General features: G+C 37.8%; 1 protein-coding gene across 7 annotated transcripts in view; it reads left to right on the top strand.

The window, feature by feature from the left end:
* Positions 1-19391, top strand: part of arhgef25b (Rho guanine nucleotide exchange factor (GEF) 25b) — a 31770-nt gene that overhangs the window by 6164 nt on the left and 6215 nt on the right. For 3 of the 7 annotated variants that reach the window (XM_074662473.1, XM_074662323.1, XM_074662394.1), the window contains exons 3-6: positions 2236-2341; positions 14193-14515; positions 14614-14718; positions 18838-18965. In XM_074662473.1, the coding sequence (XP_074518574.1) occupies positions 2287-2341; positions 14193-14515; positions 14614-14718; positions 18838-18965 (611 nt within the window). In that variant the 5' untranslated portion in view covers positions 2236-2286. Of the gene's footprint in view, positions 1-2235; positions 2342-3980; positions 4360-14192; positions 14516-14613; positions 14719-18837; positions 18966-19391 lie in introns of those variants that run through there. The other 4 variants (XM_074662182.1, XM_074662591.1, XM_074662516.1 and 1 more) reach the window with 3 other exon arrangements.

The following is a 19391-nucleotide window of genomic DNA, read 5'->3' on the forward strand; positions in this document are numbered from 1 at the left end:
TTTTTTTCTTTTGGTTTTCTCTTTGTCAAATTCCAGCACTGTAACTTTTAAAGTCAGGATGAAAAACTTACTGGAAGATAAATGAGAACATACATGAAGCAAGAATAAAAACAAAAAGAAAACTGATGAATAGAGCAAAAAAGTGTTTGTAAAGCACTTCATCTACACACACCTGAAGTTAATAATGCCAAATACTGTCATTTAAAACACAGAATAAGTCATTAATCCAATTGTAAATGTATAAATGTTAACTGTAAGCTGCTTACACCAGAGGAATCCAATTAATTGTTAAGACAAACAATAAATCCCATCAGATGTGACCAAAGTGCTCCAAACAGATGGGATGGATTCCAGACACAACCGTTTATCTAGAAACCAAATTCATTTTAAAGAGAAGCTCAGGGGGATTCAGGTTTCTCAGTTTGACCAAAAGGTGGGTGAGTGTCACACCTCTCAGGCTCATATCTCAGAGTTCATCTTATACAGATTCACAGTGATGATAAAAATGTGAAGTTATTTGTAGAAATGCATATATAATGGTTAAATTGTACATGCATCAGATATCCCTGTGCGGTGGGCTCTGAAAGGGTTTCAGTGTGCTTTTGGTTCTTCGGCAGAACTGGAATTGTGGTGTGTAATGTGTGAAGCACAGAAAGAAATTGGTACAAAAATGAATAACAGGGGCAGATGATCTGCTCAATCTGTAGTGAAACCACTGTTTTTTCAGCTATACTTTGCAGCTATTTAGAGTGGGTTAAAACTGCTGCTTTGGGAATATTCTCTGACTGAATTTAGCTTTTGGGGACTATGAGACATGACTGGACCTGTCCCGACAGATTGACCCTCCTCTTGTCCAGAAGGGCCTGAGGACAGATCCCACTGCAATTAAACAGCTGTCCTCTCTGCTCTGACAGAGTAAAAACCTGGTGGAAAACATAGATGGTCACTTTTCCAGCTTCTTTTGGGCACCACACAAGGCTCTTGCAGCTTGTGTTTTGTCTTTTGATTTAATACATTTGAGGATAGGGAATGGATGCCTCATTGAGAAGAGTAAATGAGACTACATTTTAAGAATTGATGAAACGGTAACACAAAGTTAGGACAAACTCAAGTGGACAGAAGATCAGGGGATGCAAAATGAAGACTTTGGCCAAAGTTCAGGGGAGGACTGAAAAACTTCTTGGATACAGGGTGGATAAAGTGAGTGCTCCGTTCAAATGTGGAGTTCATGGAGATTGCAAACTTGAAATTTGAAACTTGCATGGATCAGCAAACAATGTCACCCTGAATTTTTCAACGATTGAACCTCAAACGAAGTGTGAACTGTGATGGGGTAATACTTTTCTTCCAAATATTTGCAAACACAGAGACTGCAGCTGAGGGTAAAAATGTTGTGTGCATGCCATAATGTTTGTCGTCACTTATTTCTGTCAGATGATCTCAACCTTGCTCAACAAATTTTCTGATGCAGTAATTCAATTAAATGGCTAACTTGAATTAAATATTGATGCAGTGACGCCACCTCAAAATGAACTCTAACATTGTCTCTGTAATGGTTGGTGTTTGAGAAATGCTGCTGCTCCTTTTATTACACACTCAGTATATCATCTATTTTGAGGTTAGGATGACTCTACGCCAATCATAATGTAGGAATCACTTGCAAATAGAAAATTGAATGATTGTTTGGTTCATGTATTGATGAAATGTTGCAGCTGTTCATGTAGTTGTGCTTCAAAATCTTGGAATCTGCTCAATGTAGTGTTTGGTGCAGAATCCTTAAAATTAAAATGAAACCATCTGTCACTGAAATGGTATGCTTGCCAAGTCTTGCATATGTTGGAGTGAAAAAAAATCAAGGCCTGTTTTATGTGTTTGTCCTCTTTTCACTGAATCCCATCTAAGTTGACATAAACCCAGCCTTTGATTCTTTGATGACCTGTGAAACTCTCCTGATCAGCTCAGCTCTTGGAGGAATTCCTCAGATAAGATAAGGAACCACTTAAGCTGAAGCAAAATAGGAAAGAGAGATGGGCTTGGAAAGGGGTGAAATAGAGTGGAAAAGAGGTGTAATTAGGTCAATTACCTCTTCTGCTTTGTTCTTTCTCTGTTTCTGTCACACCCATGCACATGTTTTTCATTTATCAAATTCTTTTGATCTTTTATCTGATTTTGATAAAGAGGACGATGTGTTTTTAATTTAGTTTCATTTTTTTTCTGTCTTTCTTGTGTGCAAAGATTTCAGACCCAAGCCTGGAGAAACTTCTGTTGGATGAAAATCATAAGGACATGCAGACACGGAGTGTGTGGTCCAGGAAGTCCAGTGTGACTACAGGATTTAAAGGTGAGGCCGTGGCTGTTAGCAGCACTCTTTGGTGAATTCAAAGAGATGCTCTTTTTTTTTTCTAGAGAGCAGTGTTATACCAGAGATTTGACTTCAAGTGTTTGGACACAAAACATGATGTACAGATGTAGAAAAATAGCACTCAGATGGTGTAAATACTCATATGCACATTTTTAAACATAATAATCCTGGACTGTGGAGAGATCAGTGCTCTCCAGCTCACATAAATCACCAGGGCAGAGATTTTAAAAGCTTAACTCCATGGAAAGAGAGAGAGCATTCTGATATTTTTATTGCTGTAATCTGTCTTTGCTGGCTTGAGATTCCAGGGTTGTGTTGGTTGACCTGTGATGTCTGTGTATGATCGTGTTGTGTAACAGGTGTGTGTCACACAGAAACTGCTGCTGTGTTAGAGCAAGAGATATCCACGTTAACACTTGTGTTTTCTCCCTTCTTCCTGAGTGCGGGTTCGTATGATTTCGTGCATAAATCGTGTCAAATCGAAGCACACTGGCTGCCAGCTGTGCTCTGAAGATCATCTATTCAATGAATGCTTAATCTTAGCTTTGAGATTAAAAGGGCCTGCCTCCATCCTGCCAGCTCAGTTTGCTGAGTGTGTGTATGTTGTATATTTCCACAAGTCGGTTTTTCCACAGCAGGGAGGTGACTAAGGAGAAAAGGCCGCTGCTTGGAGGATTGAGAAACTATTTCTTCAACCTCAAGAGCTTGATTTTTAGAAGAACCACTCATTGAATTGTAGAAAGGATTATTGTTGTGCATAACAAAGAGTTTGCCTGCACCGAATGAGATGTAGGTGCCACTAGCTGTCTGTGAGGTATCACCACAGCAAATTTAAGCCACAAAATCTGAAATCTGTGGTTTGTAGTGGTGTTGGCAACTTTGAGAGGGATTTTTGTACTTGTAGCTTCCAGACATTAAGCTATATAAGTGGTATGTATTAGACTGATTGTTTATGAGCTCTAAGCACAAATGTAGTGCTAAGTTTTATGAATTCAGATCATGTTGCAACATGAAGTTGGGATAGTTATTACTCTCTCTGGGAGGGTCATAAAAATGTCAAAGAATTCATCAAATAGTTTCCAATTCACTCAAAACCACAAATGATAAAGCTGTTTTTTTTTTGTTTGTGTTGATTTTGGAGCCCTCTGTAGGCTAAAATAATACCTTGTGGCTTTGCTGATATTGTTTTGTTCATGCCAAGATTGGATTTTTCGCTGACGTTAAATGTCATCCTGCTTTCATTAAGGAGCCAAATGACTTTGTCATTAGGAAAATATTTGCTGTATTTATTTATTATTATTTTTTCTTAATAGTCTGTTTCAGTAATGGGCTATTGGTTATCTATATATTTTGAAAATAGCCCACAGATGGAGCACTGCAAAAAGAATCTGATGAGACAGTGAGGAAAAGAGAAAGAGAAGGAGAGGTGAGGCTAGGGGAGAGGAGAGGAGAGGAGAGAAGTGATTAGAGGTTGAGCTGGCAAACAGATGCATGCACAGCGGTGCGGTGTGTGTGTAAGCTACCACCCACTTCTTTGTCACAGCCCCTCCCACACCCTGCCTCTCTGTTGCTCCCTCACTCACTTTTGGTCCCTCTCTTAATCTTTGCCAACTATCTGACCACACAGAGAGGCTGGAGAGTGGAGGAAAGCCTCAGTTTTCTGTTTTTGTTTTTGTTTTGTTTTTTCAAGCTGTGGTTCTTCAAATTATGGGATTGTAGTCGCTTTTTGTGTTTTTTCCTAAGGAATAAAGCTTAGTTTTGAGACATGACTGTGGAGCTCACCGAACACGTTTCCTTCAACCTCCTGTGGTTGTTACTACAGGAGTAGTGCTTTGTGTGTCCGTCTTTGCCAGTGTAGTGCGATGCCTCCCTCTGATAGTTTTGGGTCTAGCAGCTGGAGTGGATCATCATGAGAGGGGGTCACCACCAGCGAGGATGTGGGTGTCGGCACCTGTTCAGAAAACTGCTCAGTAAATGTGGCTGCTGTGTTGTAAGAGGTATGTTGACACACTGTTCCTTGGGGGGCATGAATCATAGTTGTTCTCTGACTTTAGAGTAAAGTTTTTACCGCTGATACATTCATAGAAGGCTACAGTCCTAAAGTTAGACCAACATTTATTTTTGACACTCAGATTTTATTGAAGTTTACCTTAATTATAAAATTAACATTTACAGTATACCTTTATTCATGCATTTATCATTTTTTGTTACTATTTTTAGTGTAACTGTCATCCATATACATCACATCACAACACTTGTGCCCATGTCTCTTGAGCAAAGAGAGGAGTACACTTACATGTCACGACAGTAATTGATCAGTTCTGGAGATAAGGTTTACAATCAGCATGCCCTGCCTTTTCACATCACCATTTAAGTAGGTTGAGAAGAAAAATAAAGCACAAAATTTTTAGTTTTTACAAGGTTTAGAAGAAACTTACAAAATGAGTGGAAAGGTGGAGACTTTGAGAGGAGCTTCCGTATGGAGCTTCTGTATGAATACACCATGTAGCTACCTGAAATTATAGATGGAAAACTGAAAAACACGTCGTCAATGCTGAAAATAAAGCAAAAAATGTAATTTTGTATACATAAAAACAAGTAACATACTATGGCATACCCTTTTCTTAAAATACATAACCCCATTAACCTCCAAAAAGTTCTTTTTTAGCCATGCTAACATGCTAACATGCTAAAGTTAGCCTTGTTTAAAGTTAGATTACATCTGTTCGTCAACTTCAAAATGATAAAGCTGCTGTATTAATTACACTGAAAGGATGCGCAGACAACAAAACAGATACTTCTCTTTTGAAGCTCAAACCACCACTAACATCTTTGTTATTGATATTTATTTATTTATTTATTTATTTATTATCTAGTTGTCTGTTTAATATCTTGCTCACCTCATTCCTCCTTTAAACTGACATTCTATTCTCAGATTGTGGTTCATTATTATCATCATTATTATAATTATTATAATTATTATATTTATTTTTTATAATAACTTGCTGCAGCTTCAACTACATAAACTACACCAACCAGCCAACAAAGTAAACCTTTGCAAGCAGTCAGTGAGTGCTCATAACAGCTAAAAGCTGTCGGTTTTCACTGTTTAGTTCATCTTTTAAAGTGATGACATGCTTCAGTAGTGGTCATACTCATTAAAAAGCCTTGTCATTGTGTTCATTGAGGTGGTGCTAGACTGGATATACTGACAAAGCTTAAGAGACGTGGTGTGAAATTTTAGCGTTAATACTATCTAGGAAAATTGTAAATAGCAACCATGGTGTCACTTGTTGGTTCTCAAGCCTCAAGTCTGCTGTTATGAAGTTGTTACGGGGATCGTCCTGCTTTGGAGCTGGCTTCAGGTGTCCAGGAACGGTAGTGGTTGGTATATCTATGTGTCCTTCGTTTTGATCCCCACAGGCCCACCTGATTGAACTACATGAGCCAACAATCAGCACTCTGTGTAGAGGGCTGTTATTCAGATCAGGGCTCCTGATGCAGACAGACTGAAAATCAGCAATGGAGTCATATTGGGGTGTGTGAGGTGTCTCTGAAAAAGCTGCTGATGCCTGAATTACAAATCACTGTATTCATCAATTTGATTTTCCACTGCTGTTTGGTAAATAAGTATTAGCGTAGCTCCATGTAAAAACAGAATGATTTTCTTAATCTGTATCCTTGTTATACTGTGGGCCAACGCTTCAGCGCTGCTGTACACAAACACAGACACATACACACACACACACACTTTAGACACACAAACACATCCCATTACTGCCCCGACCCTTAAATCCTCTGTTGTTCCAGTTGCTCGGGGAGTGATTACAGAACAGCTCTCCTCTGAGCTGCACTGCTCGGCAAATTCTTCAAATAGATGTGTCAAATGTGGAAAACAAAAATAGTCTTATATTGAGATGCCTTCTTAGTGAAGTTGATAATCTTCAAGAAACATCCATGTGCTTTTACCCAGGATAAATATTGCTTGTGTTATGTGATCTTACTGTTACTGTTACACAAGCTGTTTTCTTCCTCTTCAAATTACCTTTCCTGTTCATTTGTTGAGTGTTCATACAAAATGTAGATATAACAGTCAAGACAGCAAAGTCTTTCTTTCCATCAGTTTGTTTTTTCTTTAATACCTTAACTGCTTTGTGGCTATTTGAGAATCTCTCCTTAACTCCCAATTATTATTTTGAGGCATTTTCCTGCTTTTGTTGCCATTTCATTCTCCTCTACCTCTCAGGAAGACTCTGTTTTACAGCTTATTCTCATTGACTTTTCATTGTTTCTGTGCATTTGGCACACTGTCCAACAGCCATCTATGAATTTAGAGAAACGCCTTTTGACAAAATATGTTTCGGATGTGTTCCTTGGAAAATCTGTTTAAAAATACATCCTACCATTTCCATGTCTCATTTGCTAAACATCACTTTTACTCAGAAACAGCTCTGACTAATAGTCTATTAGCCAACCAGTCTATGTGAGGTGATCACTACCAGTACGTTCAAGATCATCAACATGATGACTAACAGGTTCAAAATTTTTATTACATCCGGATAGCTATTTAGGCAGGAGCCAGCTGTTGCAATTTTTAGTCTGAAGCTGAACTTGAACACATTCCTGTGTTCTTTCTAAAAAAAAGGTTTTTGTCTTAGAGAACAATGTCTTCTCTTTGAGTAATGCAAGTTTGTTTATAGTACACTGACAAATCCAAGTCTCTTCAAGGTGTGTTGAAAGCATTAAGCAAACATAGATTCAGGACAAACTTTGAAATGTGAAATTTATGTATAAGATAAAAACTGGTGTAAGAAAACATAAAGAAAAATATACGTATGCAAGTGTAATATGCATTGTAACTATATTTATTAGTGACTAAGAGTTAAAGTCAGTTTAATCTAATTTGAATACTGAGAGACTCTGTATGTCAAAGGATTTTTATTTTGCCAAATCCCTTGTTAAATATACTCCTACTCTGATATCCCTCTCTGGAGGAATATTTTCATTTTGCAGCAAGCAGCTGTTAGACATACCTACTGTTGCATGGAAATACATGAAGTCAAAAGGTGGTAGACACCGAAAACCAGCAGACAGACCGTAACTTTTTGACTCATATCACCATGTAGCCAGAAACACAGCTGCAAATGGATTCAGATGTTGCTGTGATCTAATTCATCTCTAAAAGCTGACTGTTTTTGATGTGCTAACACCAAATGGTAAAAAAATGTGGAGGTTTATGATTTAAAGTTTAGTAAATGGTAGAAAAAAAACATAAATCTTTTCATCTTATTTAAACGTACTCATTTGGACATCTTTTGTATCTTCAGGAAATGTGGTGAACTGAACAGTGATTGTTTGGTGGCCCTTTTTTTCTTGGTAGTTATTACCCCGAAAAGCCAACAAGTGCAAATGTGGTGCTACAGCCAAAACAACTTCCAGTGTGAGACACATGCTGCATATCCATAACTTATGCAAATCAAGAAGCACAGTCAAAAATCTAAAATAAACAGATCAACAAGTCATACTGCAAATCAGAAAGATAAGCTGCAAAAAGATAGAGAGATGTGCAAAAGAAAAAGGCACAAAATCCAGATGTTACAGCAGCAGTCCTCCAGGCCTGCAGGGAGTGCTCAGTCATTCATAGAGGGAAAGTTGGAATTGGCTTTGTGTATATAGACAGTTAGCTTCACCTTTAACGTATTGTCAAATGATACATTCCATATCTCCTCTACCTCCCTCTTTCATCATTAATTGAGTTGTATTTTAAGTGACCACGCTCTGCAGGTAATTGAAACTTTAACGGAAGTGCAGTGATTTTCTTTTGCATGTGCTCTCAGGTCTGTGTTTTCTTATTATGAGTTATTAATTTGCTTTTGTAGTTTTGTTTTATTTGTGTACTCTACGAGTCAAAAGTTTCAGAACATCTCATTTTTCATTTTTTAATAATTGAAATTCAAGCAGTTCAAGTCCAATGAACATAATGTACGTTACATAATTGTACAAAAAAAGCAACTTAAAGCTGTTCTGTGTCAATGGAAAGTGATAAAGGCTTGAATGTTGGTGCTTCTAATTTCTTTAGGTGCCCCAAGTTTTCTGGATTACTTACAACCATTTCTGTCATTACTGAGCAGTATTGTACTGCAGAAAGTGGTGTAATGCTATAAAAAGATGAGAAAAAAAAGCATCTAGAGAAAGTGAGACAGACCATCATAAGACTTCTGGCTGTTTAGCCCACGGGAAACAGAGCAGACTGTTTAAGGCTAGTCAGGCTGGATTTGATTGCCGGAATGATGATTTCATTCATCAGCATGATAAATAACGATAAAAGATAAATAAAGACCTGGCAGGTAATGTGTAGAGCTTAAGTCATACTCTGACTTGTTGAGGTGTGGAGCAGGACTTGAACAGCATCTGGATTACTCCTGCTGTTTCTGACCGTGACCATTTATGGGGTTCAGAGGAGGAAAGATGTAGTTAACCATCTCCCAGCCGTCCGCTCTTCAGAGAGAAAGAGAGAGACTTTTGCCACTAAAAGTAGGTCACAGAATCAGCTCCCAAACCGCAGGATAAGGTGGATAAGTGCTAGTGCAGTTTATTTTTATAGTTCTCTTATGTAATATAAGTTAGTTATTTACAGACGAAGACAAGAAAAAAACATAATGTGTGTGTTAAGGTTTGTAAAATAAATCTAGTTATAAATAGATATATTTTTGTGTGAAATCTCACATTCGACAGTGTAGTGAAATAACTGTCTAGAGAAGGTATTTTTTAGATGATCAAAACTGTGCTCTCTGTGGTAAATCTGACATCTAAGATAATTAATGTTACAAACAGCAATTGTATTTCAAAGGAATCAAAACATTACCCTCCTTGTCAAGGTTAAGACAAAACACAAAAAATATATGAAACTCAGTTATTACCCATTGACACAAATATTTCACATACTCACTAAGATATCATCTTTAATGAGAAATGAATGATCTACAATAAACATTATGGATATCTGTGTTACCATCATTGCAATGTAAAACTCCTACTTTCAAGTGTCACCAATGCAGCTGTTAGGACTTCATGTTATTCTCAGATACTTTACATGATGTGTCTCTGGGGGAACAATGTTATCGTCATCAGAATAGAAACCATAAATGGTAAAAATGTTGCTGATTGTATCTGAAACAGTCATTTGACCAGAAAGTACTGAAGGTATCTGAGATATCTACAGCACATATCCAGTTTATGCAAGTTCTAAATTTTCAGGGGACACCAAAGAAGAGACTGAGATAACAATCTTGAATTTGATTGATTAACTCTGTCATTACTCACACAGCCTTTTCATTGTTCAGTTGTCCCCAAGGTTATCTTGTTCATAAATCTGTGAAGCTGTTTAATCATCGGACGTGGTTCCAAACCATGAGGTAGGCTGCTTGGAAAGCCAGCTTACTCGAGAGACACTTTTGCATTTGTAGGAGGTTGAAGCCTGTGTTTGAGAGAGGATTACTGTTAGAGACACTGACCCTCTGACATTTTTTCATTCTGTTTCTATCTGGATTGATGTGCTGTCTGAGCCAGCAAGGTTACTGACATAATTCATCATTCTGAGAAAATATGATCCCTACTAAACCCCCTCCATGATAGACAGGACTCAGAAATTTGTCCCAGTGTTCTGTTAAAATGTTTTGGTTCTTTTTTTGTCTAAAGTGAAAAAAAAAGATTTAGACTGAAAGTAAATGTTTGATACATTTTTTTTACCTGTAAAGCTTGCATGTAAAGATGCAGTCATAGCCTGCATGATAGCAGACACTGCTGACAATCTGCACCCAGGATAAGGGTCCAGATGTTGCACTGTGGGAAAATGACACATTATGTAAGTGTCTCAAACAAACATGACAAGCTGCGCCTCTCGGCTTAGCTCAGCTGTGGTTTCAGATGGCACATTGACCATCAAACACCATTAAGGGACAATTTGTAGAAAGTGGTAGTGTATTTGTACATAGAAACCTGCAGTGAGGTGTACTTGTGACATCACTATAGCAGATGGTAAGGTTGTGTCAGTGGTTGTGGATGAGCTGACCTTGACAGATAAAAGACAAGGTGACCAGATGGTTGTTTCTGTTCAGTGTGATCCCAGTCTGTATGTGTACAACATCTGTTGATGTTTGCAGGCACTGAATCTGCTGTTCTTCTCTTCTGTTTTCCTGTCTTAGTCACATGTTTGAGGACCTTAAAGTATTTTGATTAAGTCAAGCCAACTTTATTTAAAATAGCACATTTAAAACAACCAAGGTTTGACCAAAGTGCTTTACAGAATAAAAGAGAAAACACAAATAAAAATACACCATGATTCATAAAATGAAATTAAATACAAGTAACCAATAAAACCCTAAAATTACAAGTAAAAATAAAATCATAGAATTGTTATGGGATAAAACAGTCAACTAGAATCAAAAGCAAGGAAGAAGAGATGGGTTTTCAGCAGTGTTTTAAAATGTTCAACCATGGGAGCCGACCTTATGTGTAATGGTAAACTATTCCATCTTTTTGGGGCAGCTACCGCAACCAGCTACCCTGGTTTTTAGCCTTGTTTTAGGCACATCCAGGAGCAGCTGGTTGGTTGATCTAAGTGCTCTGGCTGAGGCGTGAACATGCAGCAGTTCACTAAGGTAGGAAGGTGCCAACCCGTTGATAGCTTTAAAAGCCAACAATAAATGTTAAAATTAATCCTGTTTTGTACTGGGAGCCAGTGGAGAGAGCACAGCGCTGGTGCAACATGGTTCCTTTTGTACTTAAACCATTCTTAGATTTCATGCTTTATGTAACTGGAGGATTAACGGTATTTAGAGATTTGTTTTGAAAAGGTAGAGCCTGTCAACACTGGCTGGATTCTCTGGAAATTACCAATATCTTTGTGAAATCTGGACAAAATAATGCACTAATGTTTCAGTGATTATTGGTTGTACAGAGGAAAACAGAGAGCATAGTGTGAGTAAAAAAGGGGTGGGGCAGACGTTTAACAAAAATTTAGTGACAATCTGTGGATGGACAGCTGGATTGGATGGAACAAAAAAACAATGAGAAGTACCCATTTAATGGATGGACTAGGTGGGATGGGCCACTTAACCACAAGACTAAGCCTGGGAAATTTTGTGCACAACATTCATTTGAATTCAACAATCATCATCCATCCATATTATCCCAGACATCCATTTCCTTGAAAGTTTTCCAGCTCCCACTAGGGGGATCCCGAGCCATTCCCAGGTCAGGTGGGATGTATGACCCCTTCAGCAAGTTCTGGGTCTACCAGGGTCCCCTCAAATTTAAACATGCCCAGAACACCTTTAAAGGAGGCCTCCAGGAGGGATTTATATTTCACAGCCGGACCACCTGACCCGTTTGGATGGGAAGGCCCAACAGCTCTACTCCAAGCTCTCTTGATGATGATCAAGCTGCCATCTTTAAGGCTGATCAGCTGATAAATCAAAAGCTTTGTCTTCAAGCTCATCTCCCTCTTCACCACAACAGTCCACTACGATGGTCCCAATCCTGCTGCTCCAGTACCAATAAACAACCTAAAAACACAGGGATTAAAACAGCCCAATCAGAGCAGGGTCAAATAAGTCCAACTACATGCAGGGTTTATGTAATCCATAAAAATAGGTTGCTGAATAAACCCAGCCAGATCAGATCAGTATGCAACCAGGACACTGCTTTATTCTAACTAGAGTTGTGGGTCAGTTCTACCTCATTAAAAGGGTTTTTTTTTATGTTGTCTTGGAGACACACAAAATAAAGTGATTTGATTTGTTTTTCTTATCAAAAGTACAACCAATATTTACTTACCAGTGTTAGTGCAAATCATCCACAAATACAATAAATGACACAATTAAAACTAAAGTTTGAATATTTGCAACAATGTTTCTCACCAAAGCCATGTAAAATGTATCTAAATAAAATCAATAAGATATAGTAACGTTTGAAATGTGATGATTTAACAAGCCTGACTTAATTATTACAGTCAAAGCAACCATGATAAACATTTATTGATACTTACTACCAGTGTTGTGAGCAGCAGTCTGAGTATTGTTTTATTACTCTTTTTTTTTGTATTGGTGAAGATTGTGCTGGTCCCATGAAGTAGTATTCAGTCAAAGAAACTAGTAAGAATTGGAGCATGAAATATGGTGTCCATAAAATCTCTTTACAAAGTGAACAAAATGTTACAAAAGCAAATTAAAAGAAAAATATGTGGAAATTGTTACATGAGGAGTAGATATTGAATTTTTTTTTTAATTCTATTTGATAGGAGAACAAATTTTGTAGGAGAACGCTTTAAGCTTTTCTTACATGGCTGATGTTTTCCTTAGAAGCTCTTGGTTGTCTACCCCACCCTTTATCCAACACTGTCCCTGTCTCCATAAATTTCTAGTGCCATGCATGAACTGACGATTATGACAGTGGATCTCTTCCATACTTTTGCTGAGTCTGCGTATCCAATTTTGTTTCAATAAACCATGACGCACATTGTGCCTTCTTTAGGAGTAGCCATTTTTAGGGGTTCATTTCACAGTACCTCTTTTCATTAACAGGATACCTGGAATACACAAATGCAATGTGATTAAAACTTTGATAACTAATGAGTACATAGAGCACTTCTGATTAAAATATCTCATCAATTGCCTTTGTAATGTATATATTCATCTGTAAAGAAACCTTGTGGACCCATTGTAGTACTTTACTGTGACTGTAGTGTTCTGCTTTGTGGCAGTTCAGGCTGCTTGGGCGCATGGCTGACCCAGATTTCCACTGGCTTCTTGAAAGCTTGTTATTATAATTACAGCTTACATAAATGTGCTGACAGGGAATAGTGGCTTTTGGAAAGTGTCCAAAATGACAAAATGGGGCTCCTGACAGATTCTGCTTTGCTATGTTCAGCAAAAAAGATGAAAATGTTAATGTTAGGGTGATTGATTAGAACAGTGTGGCTGAGGATTAGATACTAGTCAAGGAACTTAGGGCTGGAAACAAAATCCAGCTGTGGAGTTAAAGTCTGTCGAGCCAGAGGTGGTTCAGGTTTAGTGGTCACAAAAAAAAAGAAATCAGAACAGTGGAGATATGATGTTTTATTCCATTTCATTGTCATTAAAATTTTTACAATTTTAAACAAAACTGAAATGAACAGTCAGTGTTTTTGCTATATTGCATGAAAAAAAAGGTTTACATACTGATGGTGATATTGTAGTTTCCAATTTAACTGTGTGTCAAATGTAGCTTAAATGAGGTCTTCTGTAGAGATGTGTTTTGAAGCCTGTTGATGGTAGTCGACAGATTGCAAATGCAGACTCAACCTAATCTTTGGTCAGCCTGGAAAACAGAAAAGAGCTTTACCATTTATTACTTTATATATCTGATATATAAAAAAACAATCACAGTATTAAATAATTTGTTTTTCTGAATTTTAATGTTTTTCTAAAAATAAAGCACTCATTTGTGACAGTTCATAGTTCTTTCCAACAAACCAAGGGCTATTTTGTTTTTCATTTTGCCGATATTACCATATTCACTTTTAGTATAAGCAATTGCGTGCAGTCAAGCTGCAGTGTATGATTTCGTACTGAATCTATGCGTCTTACCTCGTGAGAACAGATGTGTTTATAATGATTTAGGATCGGTATGTACTGCACTACAGTCACAGTTAGGGCTTAACACAGGAAATTGAACAACATTTTTCTGCAGAAATCTGTCTGCAGTATCTGACCTGAGAGGATGTACCCCGCAATTAGCTTCTGTGCATTAACCCATTCCTTTTCCCTCTCGTCTTTTGCTCTCTCCTCAGCAGAGTCATACACTGTGGCAGGCAAAGACAGTACCATTCCTCCATCAGTGGGCTCTGCGCCCCACCAGGCCTCAGGCAGTTCCAGCCCCTGCTCACACTCCTCATCCGGAGGATCACGGCACCCTGTCAGCGCCCTCAAGAAATGGCTCACCAATCCCGTCCGCAAGCTGAGCTCCGATGCCAGGGGAGGAGTGGGAAAGGTGGAGAAGCAGATGTGCAGGTTAGATGGAAGGCAAGCACCATTGCTCCTTTCCCACACTAAGACTCAGCTGGGGCCTCCGGAGTCGCACGATAACTACACCATCCTCTCCTGTGGTGACATGGTGAGACTTACAGACAGTCGTGTGCAGCTCTTTTCATTTGAATTTCCTGCCTGAAACTTTTCACACTTCTAACTTTAGTCTCTGTTTGTATTGAGCAGGTGCGGAAAGACAGTTTGTCGGGTACACAAGCTCTGTCGCCTACACAACTGTCCTGTCAGAGCCATTTATGTGACCTCTTGCAAAGACAAGACGTGGAAAGTCAAGTAATGTCTTTTCTACAATATCATATTCCATATTCAATCTGAAACATTTTATTTTGTTCAGTTTTATTATATATTATGTATATAATATTAATAATATTATATTTATTATATATATTCTCTTCTGTTCCAGTGCACATGCATTTTTAGGGGTTAATTCTGTTTGTTTCCACATGTCATTTGAATCTTCCAGCTGTGCTGAAACTTTTAGGTCTTTCACATCCCTGGGTAGATGTCCATGTGCATTCTTAACATGCAGATTTACAGAAGCGTATGTACTCAAGCATACAGCAAACAATCATTTTCTGTCATATCTACTCTGTACTGAGCTCTCTGTGGGCTTTTCCAGACGTCATCTGGAAGTAATCAACCAGTCTGTAACATTCTGAAAGGGTCAGGTTTAGGGTGAGGGTTGTGCTGTCATATCCAAGCAGCCTGTATTTTGCATTAAAGAGTCAGTTGGTGGAAGCAAACTTCTGGACTGCTGGCTTGACAAGGACATTAGGGCTGGTATTCACTGCTGACGGCACTATTAACTATAATAAAACATTACCATGCAGCATCAGTACAAGACTGCCTTCAGTGTCAGCCCTTTCTTTCTTATAACTGTGCTCTAAATTAAGAGTAGTTTCCTCTTTGGAACACCAAAGACACATCTGTATCACTTCTCCAGTGGCAACAAAACAATTCAAGAAGCATTGGGACATCCTATATCTTTCCAGTACAAGAGAAGCATAGCGGAGTCTGTCAGTCTCCTGTTTTCAAGGTTGCTGCTGCTGTTTGGACACAAGCCATTTCTATAGTTTTTGCATTTTTTTTGTAAAGCTTCAGTTCAAAAAATGTTGTGTAAAATCTCAATAAAAACATAGCAGAAAGACAAACAATCAAGTATTAACCCTGATAAGTGATGCTGCTTTATGAACAATATTAGTTAATTTTTCTAATTTATGACAGCAGAATCTTTCAAAGGCTTGGACTGAACCAAGATGCTGCATCACATTTTCTTTTTACAACACTGGTGCATGTCTGAAAACCAAGGAAACAAGTTTCTTGAGTTTTCTGAGAGAAATGTTGTCCCACTTATGCCTGATAAAGGATTTCAGCTGCTTCAGTTGCTTTTTTTTTCGTAGTATTTGTTTTCGGTTTAGTGAAGACTGGCCCATGTAACACCAGGAGTTTTTACTACAGCATCAAGCATTGGTTTTTGAAAGGGATTTGCAGGGATTTTTCCATTTAAGGGTCATATTTTTTAATGCATTGCTGCTTAAGGCCCTATCTAGTACTGTATAATTTCTACCGAGATACTCATTTACTTAGAAAACATAGTTCTAAAGTAGTTGAAATATTTGCTCAGTAGCTTGCATACGCCCTATCTTCACTTCTGAGAAACAATCAGAAAACGTTTTTACCATACCATACCATACCAACTTTATTTATGAAGCACTTTTACAAACAACCACAGCTGTAAACAAAGTGCTGTACAGGTTTTTTAAAGTAAAATGAAAAAAAAAATGATAGGAAAATACAGACACATAGAAGAAAACATACTAAAAACAATTAAAAGCAAATAAAAGAAAATTAAAGGGAACAAGATCGGGCAAAGAAACTATGTCTTGCCGAAGCCAAAAAATTAAAATGGGTTTTAAGACGCTTTTAAAGGGGAGTTTTTTATGCCTTATCGTGTTATTAGCTTCCTCCAAATTAGCCTGATTTGATTGGTCCTTTGGGGTTATGTAGCATTTTCACTGTTTTGTTGTCCCTGTCAGAGGTTTTTTTGACATGTTGTTATCAAATGTAAAAGGGAATATATTTTCTTCAAAAACAACAAATCAATTTTAATACGTTGCCTTTCCTTCTTTTTAGGGTCTTGATTGTTTGCAAGGAGAATAATCGGCTTTGTTGTCTCCTGAAGAAAATTTGTCTTGATTTTGATACCAAGTCATCAAAATGTATTTGAATCAACATTTTCACTGTGTTCCAACTTTTTGAGAGTCTGGGTTGTAAAGCTGACTTTAAATAGAGGAAAATATTAGCCATTGACCATTTGGCATAACTGAAATCAGACTGAATGGTAAAATCAGCATGCTGCCAGAACAAGAAAAAGCACTGTTAGTGGTTAGTTGAAACCATGAAGCTTTCTCTCTTGTCTGTCGGCTTATCCCACTCCCACGACAAGCCTGGTGTGTCCAACTGGTTAGGACTTGTTGTCCGTGATTTACAGTCCATTTAAGAATTTACAGACTAAGAAAAATCGTGATCAGCCTCTTCCACCTGCTATGCTTAACCACAAAAACCATTACAAAAAAAAAATCGTCTCTCACCAGAAAAGCTGTAAAACAAGCGTGTTTGATGGCCAGCGCAGTTTAAGAGGGGAAACAGTCTAGTTACATTTTAACAAGAGATAGGAATAAATAAAACCTAAACCATAAAGTATAAATTGTTGTAGTTGATAAATGACAGTCCTCACTTTCTTCCTTTCTTTGACTTAGTAACAGCTATGAAATTTACTACTCAGAGTTTAATCCTCAGCAGCTCAATCTTCTAGCTTGGTCCTGTGTAAGTAGTGTAAGAAAGCCTTTTCATGTTTTCGAATGAAAAGTGAAACATTTTGGATTTATATCCGTTAGCTTTCCTGCTGAGAGGATGGAAGAATGACACCACTGATGTTTATGAAACACACCTTGTTATCTTGTTAGCTTAGACTTGCACGGAAATGGCAAATAGCTTTATGTGTAGAAACATAAAAAAGTCGACTTACCAGAACTTCAAGGTTTACAGAATCCAATGTTCTTCACACAGAAAGTCACAGATCTTACACTTGAACTGTTGGCATTAAGACCAATTAGCTTTCTGGTTTCCAGAGGAGCTAACAGACTTCTTGATGATGTAAAATTCCTATGAGAGGAAGAAGCTTTAAGTCGTACAAAAGCAGGCTGAACTCAGCAGTTTTAATTACTGCTGGCTTTTTGATTAGCTTAAATGTATGAATCTAATATGTACAGAATAAATGTATGAGGGATGTCTGCCTGGTGGGGAGGTGAACAGTGGGTGCATCGTGAACAAATTGATACAGGGACTAACCCTGCTAAAGACAAAATTAAACATAGAGAAGTACATATTTGACCCACAGAATTCCTCAACAAAAGGATTATTGCCTATTGCAGAGAGGTGGACTACAAAATATTCTGTGACGACAAGTATTTCAAAAGGATTACAGCCCAATTCACAATGGATTATGTGCTCTTAGGTGGAATTGTTTCACGTCTCTCTGTGTACCTCAACCCTTTCTTCCTGATTTGAAATGTACTGGTGCCTTTTTTGAGCTCCATTTCAGCCTTGACTCGACATGACCAAATATCTGTACTCAAAAGTCTCCTCAGCAGCAAGATAACACATTAAATATCCATTTCTACTCTCAGGTTACGGAGAGTTAGGGACAGGATGACTTTCCAAAAGGGATCAGTAAAATTACCCTTCTTTAGGAACCTTCTGGATTTTAAGCAGTTTTACAGATGTGTAACTGGCTGGGTTAGAGGACACCAAGGATTTGGTTTGATGATTATAGATGGTGGTCAGACATCTCTGTACACCGTAATAAGTAATGTGGTTAAAGAAAAAAAAAAACCAAGCAAAAAAGTCACCTCAGCAAGTCTGGCACATTATTCTATAACGTTATTAGATAATCATCATTTTATAACAGCTTTTTGGTGTTGTAGACCAAGATTTAGTATTTCCGTGTCCAGTTTGGTGATATGGCCCTTCATTTAACTCACAGTTCAAGTTATGGTGCTTATACTTATACTGCATTTCTGAAGACACTTTTTTAAGAGGTAAAGGAAACTCTTTTAATTGTTGAGATGGTTTTATCTTTAGCTGTACATTCCATGTTTAAGCTCATCTTGTGTTTTTAAATTCAGAGTTACACCTGAAACTGCAGGTATTACATACAAATGTCAGAGTAATAATAATGATAATCAAGAACCTTGAAATGATACTTAAAGTCTTCGTGTAAACAAGCTGTCCATTGGGAGTCGCTGCCAACCAGAACAGGATGTCTCCTGTTACATAAGATGTTACGGTGTCAACCTGCTAAAAGCTGCACTTTCTGTTTGTGTGTTTCAGAGTCAAAAATCCAGTGACAACAATCTCAAAGGAGGAGACAGCTGCACCGTGGATGATGACTCAGCCAGTCAGTTATCTGCTACCGTGGACAGCAAGGAGGAGAGAGACATTGCCTTAGAGAAGAGCTTGTACGTTTTTACCTCTACATTAAAGGAGCAGTTTGAGATTTTTTTTTTACAATTCTGCCAGTTTGCTGTTCCATAGAGTTTTAGATGAGGAAATGGATTTCATGCCTGCATGGAATATACAAGCAAAGGCTACACTCAGTTTAGCATATTATATGTAGAGATGCCAGGAAACTGCTGCTAACACCTAAAGCACACCGGTCAACAACTTATAATTTGCTTTTATTCTTGAAATTAAAAAAAAAAAAAAAAAATCACAACTTTGATTGATGCTCTAACATTACCATGCTGCCAGGTGTTACTCCAGGACCCCAGGAGTTGCACTTGTACAAGTTTAATTTTTGTAAAGATTAAATTATTGAGCTTTAAAGTGTTAGAAGACTGATTGTCCCACCTTTTAACAGAGGTAGGCTAGCTCTTTGCCAATTG

The sequence above is a fragment of the Halichoeres trimaculatus genome, unplaced genomic scaffold (genome assembly GCF_033239565.1).
Source record: "Halichoeres trimaculatus isolate MK-OKI-2021-1 unplaced genomic scaffold, fHalTri1.1 fHalTri1_scaffold_1, whole genome shotgun sequence".
Classification (NCBI taxonomy): domain Eukaryota; kingdom Metazoa; phylum Chordata; class Actinopteri; order Labriformes; family Labridae; genus Halichoeres; species Halichoeres trimaculatus.